This window comes from Mesitornis unicolor, unplaced genomic scaffold (assembly GCF_000695765.1).
Source record: "Mesitornis unicolor isolate BGI_N332 unplaced genomic scaffold, ASM69576v1 scaffold18562, whole genome shotgun sequence".
Classification (NCBI taxonomy): domain Eukaryota; kingdom Metazoa; phylum Chordata; class Aves; order Mesitornithiformes; family Mesitornithidae; genus Mesitornis; species Mesitornis unicolor.
The window spans coordinates 52484-66803 of NW_010168767.1; the positions used below are offsets into that span (position 1 = coordinate 52484).

General features: G+C 43.3%; 1 protein-coding gene across 1 annotated transcript in view; it reads left to right on the forward strand.

The window, feature by feature from the left end:
- GRHL2 (grainyhead-like 2 (Drosophila)) overlaps positions 1-7627 on the forward strand; it is a gene marked incomplete at its 5' end in the record, with an annotated part of 48480 nt that extends 40853 nt beyond the window's left edge. Inside the window, 3 exons of the mRNA XM_010179143.1 lie at positions 3219-3304; positions 6362-6426; positions 7513-7627. Of these exons, the coding sequence (XP_010177445.1) occupies positions 3219-3304; positions 6362-6426; positions 7513-7627 (266 nt within the window). The remainder of the gene's footprint in view (positions 1-3218; positions 3305-6361; positions 6427-7512) is intronic.
- Positions 7628-14320: the final 6693 nt, after the last annotated feature.

The window sequence follows — 14320 nt, forward strand, 5'->3', positions numbered from 1 at the left end:
GCATCAGTAACCCCTAGGCTCAGACTTTTGTAGTGGCCCAAGTCTTACTGTCCCATCATATCCTTAGTTTCATTTTTGCCACGTCTGTTTTTTGTCTTCTGCCTTGGCAGAAATGGAGAGCCAAGCTGTTAACACTTTTCAAAGAGATATCATAGAATCATTGAATGGTTTGAGTTGGAAGAGACCTTAAAGATCATCCAGTCCAGCCTCACTGCCATGGGCAGGGACACTTCCCACCAAACCAGGTTGCCCAAAGCCCTGTTCAACCTGGCCTTGAACGCTTCCAGGGAGGGGGCATCCACAACTTCCCGGGACAACCTGTGCCAGTGTCTCACCACCCTCGCAAGTAAAGAATTTCTTCCTAATATCTTGTCTAAATCTACCCTCTTCCAGTTTAAAACCATTCCCCCTCGTTCTGTTGCTATCTGCCATTGTAAAAAGTCCCTCCCCATCTTTCCTGTAGGCCGTCTTCAGGAACTGGAAGGCCACAATAAGGTCCCCCAGAAGCCTTCTCTTCTCCAGGCTGAACAGCCCCAACTCTCTCAGCTGGTCCTCGTAGGGGAGGTGCTCCAGCCCTCTGATAATCTCCGTGCCCTCCTCTGGACCCACTCAAGCAGCTCGATGTCCTTTTTGTTTTGGGGGCCCCAGAACTGGACACAGAACTCCAGGCGGGGTCTAATATTGTTGTTCTGCATTCACACTTGAATCCCCAGTTCAGTGACCTTTCAAAAATCTCCCAGGCGCAACAATCAATGTATCATACTTCCTGGCAAAAGTAGCTCACTGGCTGGTGCAGGGTGGTGTTTTGTGTGTCGTGTCTGGGCCCCCCACCTCCCCTCCTCCCCCCACAAAAAAATTGTAATCTCTAATACTAAAGTGAGCCCATTTAGATACCATGAATGTGGTTACAGTTATATCACAGGGTGTGAGTTGTGTCACATTATCACAGTCATGGCTTGGCATCCACTGGCAATGTGGCTGAACCAAATGAAGCCGTTGTGCCCCCTTTACCTCCACACTTTACCACTGCCTCATTCTACAGGCCATCATGAAGGCTCGTGGAGCTGCACTGAATGCTGAAGCAGGGACCTGATCTGTCTGAAGGACAACTCAAAAAGGGTTGTTTTTTTTCACTTGCATTTGCTCTTCAAAAGAGTTCACCACCCAGGAAAATGAATAGAGACAGGCCAAAATAACAGAACATAAGGACAGGGATGAGACCGTGGCTTCTTAAGGCATCACTGCCACCAGAAGTCATTTATGGAAAAGTGCCCTAGTGAATCAAGGCTGGAATTTTCGCACCTGTCAGGGGAAAGAAAAAAAACAACAACCTCCCATATGTTTGCTAATCTTGGCTCTCTCTGTGTGTGTGTAATAGTGATTCCAGTTCCCTGTTATCCCTGTAATGGATCCTTAATTCAGTGTAACATTGCCTGATGTGCCAAGCAGAAAGATTTAAAGCTCAGCACCTGGTTTGTATAATGTCCCCAACTTTAACCTCGAACCAAGTGATTTTTCCTCCTTTCAGATTAGTTTGTAATTATTAAGGCTGGCAGAGGTCCAGGTGTTTGAAAAACCAGGAGTTGCAGGACAGCCCTCTAGTCACAAGTACAGAATTACTGAATTAATAAAAGTGTTAGGACAGGTAAAATTAGCACTTTGAGTGAGTGCTTGCTCATTTAACTAAACATATAACACTCAGTACAGTTTAACTAGTGCTGTGGATTTTTTGTTTATTCTCCTATATTCTGACAATTATTTCATACTTCTAAGTCTATTACCTTATAAAGGACACTCTCAGGTACATCATAAAGGATCATAGTAAAGAGGATGTGGCTCTGAGTGCCTGTGATAGCAGTTCTGTTGCTCACACTTCTGAATTAAATATGCAAAAACCCACCATTTTCCTGCATGTTTGGTTTATAGACCAAGACAGGGGACTGATCAGCCCGGCCATGTCTTAAATATCTTTTCAGTCATTTCAGACCTGGGCAAAGAAGCTACAATTCTCTGCAAATGGGCCTGAGTCCACCCTGCTACAGTCTTGATGTGAATTAGCTTCCAAACAACTGCTTCTGTATGAAAAATACCATCATCTCTGTCAGTTCCTCTGCAAGTCATCTATTGAGTTACCTGGTGAAGATACCTTTTAGACCATAAGGATTAGTAGTTTCAAAAATTATCTTTTTCCATCCACCAAAAAAAGATGATTACAAATGTAGTTTGTCACACAGGCATAAAATACCTAACAGTGCATGTGTATTTGTACCTAAAGTGCAGCACTGCTGGTTGAAAATGCGGTTTATTTTGGGAACAGAATAAATTGTGGAACATCTTATTTGATCTGCTACTTTGTCAGAGTCATGTGAGATTACATCTACAACACTTCTCTAGGGTTTATGTTTATTCGCTTTGTATCTGCCTGCTTTGCTTTTGCCAACTAACAGCAAGTTTCTTCCTTTTACCTGTACAAGCAAGAGGAGATCACGAGCTAGAGAGGTCAGGGCACTGCGCCTGTGAACCCCTAAGACCTTGTGGGACATCTGAGGGAGGAAGAGGAGATTTTCAAAAGTACTAATGGCATTTGGGTACCTGAGCAGGGGTGGGCATGCAGGTAAATGCCTGCCTGTTGAATGCCTCCTCTGTAATGTCTCAAATGACTTTGGACTTGCTCTTTCCAGTGTTTATTTTCAGACTGGCCAGGCCCATTTGTAGTCATCCGTGTGGTAATGGCAGGGAACTGTTTCTTAGCCTTTTCATTGACTTTGCTCTCAAAGGCTCAGCTAAAGGCAAACCAGACTTACCTTTTCTGTATGTCCTTTACCAGCCTTTTGGATGAGCCCAGAGAGGTGCAAGCTGAGACACAGGTTTAGGAAGACCTAGCTTGTGTGTTTTGTCTTATGACCCAGGGATAGGGCCCTAGTGCTTTTTAGCTCCTCTTATTTCAGTAAACAGAGATTTAAATTCTTGAAAATATAGATTCCTCACATTCAATTAAATTTGCCAAATTTTCTTTGTGTGCTTTCAAAGCTACTATGATGTGTCTTCCATGTTTAAATCACTGATGACATGAAAGTACATTTTTTTAAAGTACAAACCATCTTCAGCACTTCATTTTATCTGTCGTGGCTTAATATTTGTTTTTCTACTCAGTGTGGGGTGTTTCATCTGTTCATTTGACTGAACTTGCTCCAAGTTTGACTTTTTTTCTGTTTCAGTGCTGTTGTATGTGAGGAAGGAGACAGATGAGGTGTTTGATGCTTTGATGCTGAAGTCACCCACAGTAAAGGGGTTAATGGAAGCGGTAAGTATCTGATCTCCTCCACATTGCTTGTCTTTCTTGGCAAGAAAATCTTGAGGCTTTCAATGTGTTATTGAGACAAAACATAACATAAAGATGGAAGTTTTTCTCAAATACATTTAGAGCATTTCATAAAGGCTTTCTGGAGCATGCCTCTGAAATGCTGGCATGTTCTGAATTCAGTGCTGTCAGCAGGTTGCTGGGATTAAATAGAGTCACAGAGCTGATTTATTGGAGACATGAGCCTTGAGGAATGGGAGTAAATAACCAGTGTCAGGGAAGCGCAGGGGCAGGCTCCATTTTCTGAAGTGCTTCTTTCTAAACTGATGAGTCAGAGCCTGTTGGATATTCTCCTGTAATGCCTATCAGTATGTTCACAGCCATCTTTTAAAGAAGAGGCCCAAGGATGCAGTGTTTCTCTGTGAATTTCATATGGCTTTTGTGCAATTGCTGTTCCAGCATATGAGGCAGTTGCTGAGCCAATGCAGACAAGTCATTCTTGCCTCGTGTCCCAAATTTCTTCTTTAGCCCTCGGTCCCAGAGTGACCTACCTACCAGCCTGCTTCTTTCTGCTTCTTTGACTTGAGTTTTTGCTTGTTACCTGTTATCTGTGATCACAAGTGGCTATTTCCACGTTTAATCCTGTTTACATGAGCTGATGGCTAGTAGATGCGTGAAATTTGGTGAGGGAAGAGTGAAGAAGCAACCATGTGTCTCATTGCTTCAGTGGGGGGACTAATGTGCGATGGACGTGTGGGACGCTGAGTTGATTTCCAACCTTGGCTATGTGTAGGAGTGAACATGGGAATGGATGAAAGTGTCTCTGGAGAGCTCAGCTGAGCACTAGAAGTGCGTATATTCATGCTCTCATAAAACTGTCGGTGTCTTGTTTCATGTACCAGACACTTCAAATGCAGTAAAGACTGAGTTATTTGGTCAATATTTGACCAGTAGCAGAAGGTAAAAAAAGATTTGTGGGTTAGTGAAGATGTTTAAAGTACCTGTTCAGATGGGGGTATCTCTGAGGAGAGTCAGCTGAGTTCTAAGGATGTCCTAACCATGCTTTAGCTGATACTGTTTGTTAGCTGTGCCTGCAGCTCGGTTGTTAGGCAGAACATAATAAAAGCCAGGCTTCGCTAGAAGAGGCTGCAGTTTGATTCATGATAAACTGTAGCACGATTTCATCTTGTTTTTCTATGGAAGTTAAAAGTATGTTATAATCCTTCTGTAGTCCTTCAAGCTGGCATGAATGGTTTGTCTCCAGTATTCTGTGCCTCTCCACGCCTGTTCTCCAGCCACTGTGTAACACAAAAGCAAAGCTGATGCAGAAGCAGGAAGGTTTCTGCATACCTCTGTCAGTACAGCTGCTGACTCCATGCCATGTTTTTGGCACCAGAGAGATCTGATCTGTTTTAAAATGTCCCAGTTCACTGGAAGGAGCACATTCAGAAAATTTTAATTCTCTTTGGTAGAATATCATGGATAAATCAATGCCAAAAATCTGTCAAATTCCATATTCTTAAATACTTGCTACAGTCTTTTCAGCATATTGTGTAATTTTGTAATTGTGCATGTCCTAAATGTGCAATTCTAAACTCGGTACTAAGAACTTAGAAACTGAGGCTCTGAATATTATAGAGCCCCAGATCTGAAAGACAGCACCAATTGTCCTGCATAATACCCCTCTTTGTTCATGGATTTTAATTTTTTTTTGTTCTTTGTTAATCACTGTTCCTTGTCTGTGGCTTTCTCCTAATTTTCCATGATTAATGATATTGTTTTCTCAGATGCCATGTTTATTTTATTCTCTCATATACCCCTATTCCAAATGAACAATCAGATTCCTTCTCAGACTTCTTTCTTCTGGCAAATATCTAGAGGTCTCAGGTTTCAGACTGCAGCCCAAAGGGACACCCAGACTGTTATTTCAGGGCCACTCTGAAGGCTGTCCCACTGCTTCATGCATCCTAAAGGGAAGAAGAGAATTCTCTGCTCAGAAGGTAGAAAAATAGACAATGGAGATGATAATGGAAAATATTCCTCTAAATAAAGATATTTTTTTAAAAAGTTATTGTAGTGTGCTTGGACTCAGGTGAGAAATCCTGTTGTTTTATATGGCAGTTGGCAGTAGTGGTGTTCCCCCTGAGCTGGCAACAAATGTGTTTCAGGAGAGGGTGTTAAGTGAGATGCCCTAGCAGATGCTAGCTCTGCTTTCTCAGATTCTGCAGCAGGACTTAGCACATTTGCACTGGAGAGTTGTTTTCTGAGCCTGTGAGTGGGAGACTCTCCCATACCCCTACTTTGAGCCTTGCTTCCACAGCTCGCTGTTTGGTAAAATTGGTTGAATCCTTAGGGGTTCCTGAGAAATGTGCTTATTCAGTCAGCTGGAAGTCTTTTGCAAAGCTCATTAATCCCTGCATGGTATATAAATCCTACACCTGTCATAGGCAGTGTGGCAGGCAAGGCTTTCTCAGCCTTACCTCTCATAGCTTATGTAGGAAGTGATGTCCCAGAGTCCCAAACCACTTTGAGCAAGATTTGGAATGCATGACTGTTAGATATCCCAACTGCTCTAGGAAAGTTATATATTATTAGCTGCTATTAAACCTCCTTGGCACAGAAATGTTTCTCACTGCTTGTTTATTTGCATGTAGTCAGTGAAAAGTATCTTCAAGTACAGATCTTTACAGTATCACTTGGCTTCAGAGACAGAAAGGTGGCTGATCAGGTTGAAATTCCCTGGTAAAATCTGAAGCTGGGAGAAGTTTTGACTCCTGGAGCAGAGCAGTAGAAAATGCTGAGGCGGCTTTGATGACTCAACACCCTCTGAAAACTGTAGTCTCCAAGTTTCTGGATGGAAATGATTGGAGTTTTTTTGATCAAGATGTTTAGGATTACTCCTCTCAAAATAATCCTTAAATGAAGCTAAATTATGGTTGCAAGTGACTTTTCTATATAGCTATACTTTCAAAATTTGCAGAGATAGTGTGTTGATAATGTTGATAATTTCATATTTCTCATTGGTCTTTAATGAAATTTCTTTTATTTTTGTGATTTCAGATCTCTGAGAAATATGGGCTGCCAGTTGAAAAGATTGCAAAACTTTATAAGAAGAGCAAAAAGGGGTAAGTAAACTAACTAATGACTAACACTAACTATAGACTATTGCAGGATCCCTTAGAAGTATTTGGAGATCCCAACTACGCTTGGGGCATCATTATGCTTGGCAGTATAAAAACTTTTAGGTGACATACCCGTAATCCTGAAATCTTACTGTCTATGGAGAGAGACAACAAAGTGTGGCAGAGGAAGAAACACAAATCTCCAGTCTGTGTCTGACCATTATTCATACGCTTACTGTGGGGAAACAGAGTTTGTGTTTTGAAAGTGTATTTGAATAAAGTCTTTTTAGTAGACTAGACATTTAACAACATTGTGACGTGGTAGCATGATAGAGGCACAGCTTTGCTATAAATGTAATGTGGAGTTTCCCTGCAGTGTTAGGAAGAAGTAGGCCACTGCCCAAATCTGAAAGGCAGGCAATGTTTGCTGCAGGGCTTTCAGCTGAGTAAATTTAGACATGAGCATCACAGCTGTGATTTTAGAATAGCTAGGCTACTACTCCTTGCCATAAATCTGAATTTCTTCACTTAAACTTTTTACACTTCTAAATAAATACAATATTATAAGGATATAATTTTAAATATAGAATTTATTTTCAGCTGTAACTCTAGTTTAGGGTATTGTTTTGTCTGAGGATTTCTTTAGCTTTTGAGAAGACAGGTGAAACTTCTCATGTTTTGCTTCTTTCTAACACCATTTCCAAGTGATATATTTGTTGAAAGAAACACTTTATGGTAAAGAGTGAGGAAAACACTCATATACACCTTTAATAGTTGTTGTTGATATTCTCACATCCAAGCTGAGAGTTCTAGGCCTGTGAACTGTGCACAAAGCACAGATTACGCTGCTTCCCTGTGTTAGTGACTCACACCACTGAGGAGCAGCAGCTCACGTGGTGTGGCTGAGCAGTAGCACTAGGGACTATGGGGCACATCTTGATGATGATTCCCACTTGATGATTATCCCTGTACTGGAGTATGTTGGAGTCTGGTTTTGCATTGTAGTGAGGTGAGCACATGTGAGAGTGCATGGCTTTCCCTTTCACTGTCCTGGTATGGAAAAATACTGATTTTTGCCTTTGTCACCAGTATCTTGGTAAACATGGATGACAACATTATTGAGCACTACTCCAATGAGGACACATTCATCCTGCACATGGAGAGCATGGTTGAAGGCTTCAAGATCACCCTGACAGAGATCTAGCCTCAGGCAGAGCCCATTTGTAAGGAACCACAGCATTTCATCCTTCTTGGAAAGCAGAAGATTCCCCGGGAACTCGACAGACAATGATCAGAGAAACTGTTACAAGACTGCTTTTAAAATACTCTCCATTCCGCACATATGCACCCACTACATACAGGCTTGGGTTCGTCAAGCACAAGGCCACTCATGTTAACCTGGTCCCTTATTTATTGTTTCCCACTCTCAAGTGTTCAAGCAGTTACCAGCCCCAGATTTGTAACCAGATAACCCACTGCAAATGTGAAATGGAGCATTTTAGTCCATACTTCAGTGTGGATAAGTTCATTCTAAAACATGTTAAGGAACCATGCTGGTCTAGTTTCAGAAATCTGGTATAAATCACTTTACCAGTAGTTCTCTCCATCATTGCTAAAAACTGGTGCAGTGCTAAAGATGGGGAAAGTGACTGACAAAGTTCACTTACTCAGACTGATCCATGTCTCTCTATAGTGTATAGTTTTGCCAAATACCTCTGGTAGTTCTCAGCATGTAGCAATGAGGACTTGTAAGTAAGGCATTCAGCTACAAATGTCACTTGTAAGTAAATGGTAAAGAAACCATTTTAACCTTGTATATAATGTTTATAATATGCAATAATATATTTTAACTACTGTATGTGGGCATGTTTACTGCCACTATGTTTTTGTATGTATTGGGTTTAGGGTTGAACAGAATCTTTCCTGGAGGACTAGATTGCTGCACTGTTAAGGAGTGTGTACTGAGAAGCTGACAACTGCATCTGCACTCACATGCTCCACCTTTGCCCATCCAGTTTTATACTGAAATATTGGAGCCAACCATGCTACAGGATTTGGAGTGCTCTGGCACAGTGGGACCCACCTGAGGTCCCCAAGTCCCAGCTGTAGATCCCTGGTGAGTGTCTTATCCAGCTGTCACCAGATCCTAGAGGCACCATGTGTCTGCTGCTTGGTGTTCAAGAGGTACAGAAGAGACTTGTGCCTGTTCCGTTGATGAAGCAGAGGCTCTCCAAGTGGGCTTTTCTCAAGCCTTTGGAGGAAAAGGTGCTTTCTGCAGAAGCCTGCTTGCTAATGCACTCCTCTAGATTGTAAGAAACAGGACTTCAGACTCTTCTTGGCTGAGGGAGCTGTGTCTCTTTAGCTTGGAGAAGAGGAGACTGAGGGGTGACCTCATTCATGTTTATCAATTTGTAAAGGGCGAGTGTCAGGAGGAAGGAGCCAGGCTCTTCTCAGTGACAGCCAATGACAGGACAAGGGGCAATGAGAGCAAGCTGGAGCATAGGAAGTTCAATCTGAATATGAGGAAAAGCTTTTTTACTGTGAGGGGGACAGAGCACTGGAACAGGCTGCCCAGAGAGGTTGTGGAGTCTCCTCTGGAGACATTCAAAACCACCTGGATGTGTTCCTGTGTGACCTGGTCTGGATGATCCTGCTCTGGCAGGGGGGTTGGACTGGATGATCTTTTGAGGTCCCTTCCAACTCCTGAGATTCTGTGATTCTTAAGGGTACTGGCTTTTGTATCTCCACTGAATGATTCTGGTTTGATTCCTAGGACAGTTGGGTGAGGTATGAACCTGGGCTTGATGTAAATCATAGAGTTGTGGTTGGAAAAGACCTTTAAGATCAATAAGTCCAACCATTATCTAACTCTACCATGCCCCCTTCTATACCATGTCTCTAAGCACCACATCTGGATGGCTTTTAAGTAAATCCAAGGATGCTGATTCTGCAACTTCCCTGAGCAGCCTGTTCAGTCTTTGATAACCCTTTCAGTGTAGAATATTTTATAAAAGCTGGAACAATTTTACCAGTGAAGTCTGAGTATCCCACAGCTGAGGTGTGGAGACAGGTCCCTCTCACAAGGGCTGGATCTGAACCCAAGCTGAACTACAAGGTTATCCCATCAAATTCCACCCCATGTCATGAATTCTGTGTAGAGAGAAAGTTGCAGGCTAAAATCATACCAGAAAAGGGGTTCAAGACCTGAATGTCCCTAGCGCATCCAAACCCAGTACCCCTCTCTGTTTCCCAGCTCCTCTGGCTATTGCAAAGAGCTCCTCACTCAGCATACAATCCCATGAGTTGCAGCTGCAAGTATTTAATTCTCTGTGCACTGTATGTGGACCCTGTGTGACAGACACAAATGTGGGTTCTTTCCTACATGCAGCCTTTAGAGCTTCTTCATTTTTTTTCCTTCTGAAATCTTGTTTTCATTTAGTCACAGAATCTTTTTTAATTAGGTGGTTAATGGCATAAAGAAACATTGCCTAGTTTAACAGGGCTCATTCTCCAGTGCTTGGAGCTGTGTGTAGCTATTTACATTCAAGCAAAGTAGCTGGGGCAGCTGACTAGCCTGATTTGGTCATGTTTTTGCATGAATTGTCTTGCAAGCTCTTGCACACTTTCTTAACTTCATTAGCAATAAGGTACCATTGAAATCTATGCTTCAGATAGAAATGTTAGATACTTGTCAAAAGTTTCTGTGGGACCAGAAGCTTTACAAGGTCCAGGCTGTTAGCATCAGGGCTAACATATCCAGAAGCCACGTATGTCTGCAAAGCAGTGTCTGTTCTGTCTTCCTTCTTCCCTCCTTCCCTCTCTCCCTCCCTCCCTTCCTCCCTCCCTCCCTTCCTCCCTTCCTTCCTCCCTCCCTCTTCCTTTGTTAGGTGCTCTTCTTCTGATGCAGATTTCTTATAAATACATACTCCAGCAAAGATGTGTTTGATACGCTGCTCAAGAGCAGACATCCTGGGAATACAGGGGATTTATGGTGGTTCAGTTTGTTTCTACTTGGCTCAGGCTCAGATAAAAAGTCTATGCTGACTTAGCCCAGATACTTTTTTCCTAAAGAAAAGAAGAGGTCACTTTTGGTAGATGGGAACTGGGACCAGCACGCAGGCCTGGTGAGCAGTGCTGTTGGTTCTTGAACTTCTCTGTTGTTTGACGGTGTTTGGGTTCCTAAGGATAGTAGCTGGGATCTCTCAGCTGGTCATGATGTCTGGGCAGAGCTGCAGGTGAAGCATAGGAGTAAATATACGCAGACGTTGAGCCCTGGTTCTGCCCCCAACAAACCTGCCATCCAAACCCTCTTACAGGGAATGCCTGTGGCTGGTCCAGGTTGGGATGAGCTGCATTAAGGGAGGACAGGGAGAGATTTGGGTTGTCCTGGCAGCACCAGCACTGAGCTTAATGGGGCTTTCTTGTCTCACACATTGGTGAAGATGAGCTGGGATCTGTTGGATGCTGCAGCATCCTGCACCAAGGAGCAGTGTAGGATCAGTGAGAAGTGCAGTGCTCCAGGAAATACTGAGGCTTAAGAAGCTGTCTTTCCATTGCCATTTTAGGAGCTTTCAGTCAGGCACTGTCCAGGGAAGGAAAATTGATTCTGAAATGGAAAGGTTTTCTAAATACGTCTTAAAATGTGTGAATTCCTGATACAAGAGAGCTGATATTCCTGTTTTTAGTTCCTTCTCACAGTCTGAATGAAGGTAGCAGTGTGTTGAAGAAGATAAGTAGGATTTACCCAGACGGTAAGATTATTTTAAATCAACAACTAGAGCTAGTTAAGGATGATCTCCCTTAAATTTATCTGCCAGGGTCTGGGGGCTTTGTTTCTCTGCTCCATTGCAAGCACCTAAGACACTACAAAGAGCACATCACCCTGTGCCCCTTCAGTTGTAGTTACAGCATCAGCTGCTGGAGGAGCACTGAACCTTAGATGCTGGTCGTGGCTAGCTACAAGCTCTTGGGATTCACCTTGTTGGTCAAAAACAAACATTCAAAGTGATGGGGAAGGGCCACTATGAGTACTGCAAACTTCTGAAGCAGTGGCCAGCCTCATGCCTACTTGATTCAAAGGTCTTGAGTAGTACAAAGTGCTCACATGTATACTGTTTAAGATATGCATGTGGCTTTTGTTTAATGAAAAATACTGATTAACGCTGGATCTTCTAAATACTCTGACTTAAATGTAAGTAAGATTTAGCTGCAGTACAGCAGGGGCCAGGAGTATGTGTATTGCCTCCTTTTGTCTCTTTGTGGCACTGCTGTAATTGTTTATTTAAAAGAACAAAACTCTCATTCCCTTTCCTCCTTCAAGGCAGCAGTCTTGAATTGTAACCTGTGCAGCCTGGAGGGTGGCATGCTGCTCAACTCATTTTTCCTATGAAGAATTAGAGCAGTGCAGTGTCTGTAGATGTTGTGTTTCGAAGGACTCTGATGGAGATGTGTGGAAGGAGAATAGTCTTCTAAGCTCTAATTTTGGTTCCCACTGTAGATTTGGCACTGTGTCCGTCCACTTGATAATTTATTATGAAACCCCCAAATCTCAAATTTTAGTTTCTTTCTACACAGTCAGGTGCTGATATTCCCAAAATAAAGCGTGTCCTTGCCATGAAGCTTTGTTGATGTACAGTAATATCCCCATCAAGACGTTTTGGAGGGTTTTTACCACTGAATGTAAACTGCAAAGAAAAGAACTTTTCTGTGTGTCTTTTCTCATGAAGTCTTTGGTCAGTGGTATTCAAAGATCAAGTGTTTTTCTTGTACATTTTCCTCTTTCAGTCTATGGATTCCTTAAACGTTGTAAATTAATTCAAACAATTAGTGAAAACTAAACTCTCTAGCTGTTAAGAGATGCTGTATATTGATTGATATGGAACTGGAAATGAGTATCTTATGACTTTTAAAATGTAAAGCTTATGAAATGTTTATATGCTCTTCCATTTTCTGTGAATTGAGACAAGATACAAACAAGAGTGTTTGTGCCAAAGTTTGTGACAAGCCCTCTTTCTGGCAAACAAGGAAACTTTATGTATAAATAGTGTGCTTTTATATTAAGAAAATAGCTCATGTAACTTAATAGTGTTGCAACTGGGAGAAGGGTTTGATAAACTGTAAATACAGTTATTTTATTTTTTGTACATTTTTAAGAAGGAAAAAAATAAATATTCTTATGTATGAGATAATATTGCTTCTGCTGCTGTGGTGTGTATTACTGCAAACTGGGAATTGAGTTCTTGTTTCTGAGCCCAGAAAACTTTCCAAAAAGAAGAAAATAGCAGAGACTGAATAGCAGAAATAGCAGAGAGTGGAAAAAAACCCCAAAACAACAAACCAAGCCAAGCAAAACATGGTTCAATGACTGGCCTGGTAGATGGGGGGAAACGCAGTGGATATTGTTTACCTGGACTTCAGTAAGGCCTTGACACTGTCTCCCATAATATCCTCACAGAGAATCTGTTGCTGTAGAGGCTGAATGAGCAGTGAGGTGGGTTGAAGCCTGGCTGGATGGCTGGCTCCAGAGGGTGGTGAGAGCGGTGCAGTCTGGTTGGAGGCCAGTGGTGTACCCCAGGGGTTAGTGCTGGGTCCAGTCCTGTTCAGTATCTTCTTTAATGATCTGGATGATGGGGCGGTGTGTACCCTCAGCTTGACACCAAACTGGGAGGAGTGGCTGATACAGCAGAAGCTCCTTCTGCCATCCAGAAGGACCTCAACAGGCTGGAGAAATGGGCTGACAGGAATCTCCTGAAGTTCAGCGAGGGAAAGTGCCAAGTCCTGTGCCTGAGGCAGAACAACCCCATGCACCGGTACATGCTGAGGGCTGCCCAGCTGGAAAGCAGCTCTGCAGAAAAGGACCAGGTGGTCTTGGTGGACACCACGTTGAACATGAGCTGGCAATGTGCTGTCGTAGCAAAGGCGGCAAATGATATTCTGTGCCACACTAGACAAAGTATTGCCAGCAGGTTAATGGAGTTGATCCTGCCCCCTGGAGCCCTGTGTCCAGTTCTGGGCTCTGCAGTACAAGAGAGACATGGACATACTGGAGAGAGTCCAGCAAAGGGCCACAGGAGCACCTCTCCGATGAGGAAAGGCTGAGAGTGTTGGGACTTTTTAACCTGGAGAAGGCTCCAGGAGGATCTTATCAACCTATGTAAGTACCTGAAGGGAGGGTGTAAAGAAGATGGAATCAGGCAGTGGTGCCCACTAACAGGACCAGAGGCAGTTATACAGGAAGCACTTGCTTACTGTGAGGGTGACAGCATTTACACAGGTTGCTCAGAGAGGGTGTGGAGTCTCCATCCTTGGAGATACTCAAAAGCTGTCTGGACATGGTCCTGGGCAGCCAGCTCGAGGTGGCCCTGCTTGAGTACAGGGATTGGATCAGATGACCTCCAGAGGTCCCTTCCAGCCTCAGCTGTTCTGATTCTGTGTCATGTCAGAATGTCCTGGGAACCCAGCTGGCAGTGCTGCACTGACACCTCTGTCAGCCCAAGGCACCTTGGATGAGATCTTCACCTGCTCTTGCTGCGCCGTGTGCCCGAAGAACTGAAGCATACTGGGCCATGTCTCTTGCAGTAGATAATTTTCACCAACGATTTTATTCTCCACCAGTTGCGTTTGCCTTTTCAAACAAGAATTCAGGAGGTGAGAACATCCAAGTAACTGGGAAATTACTTGGGAATTTAAGCATTTGCCTCGGCAAAGGGAGGCTGCCCAAGCAGTGATGGGGCAGCCCTGTCTTACCGTGGTGTGGAGAAGTGCAGTGCTCCTGCTGAGTGCAAGTTCTGAGTGGGACAAGCTGCCACACGAGAGCCAGCCCCTGAGATCTCTTGCATCAGGCAGACACCATGGCTGAGCAATGAGGAAAGAAGTTAATTCTCCTGAAATCTTGGCC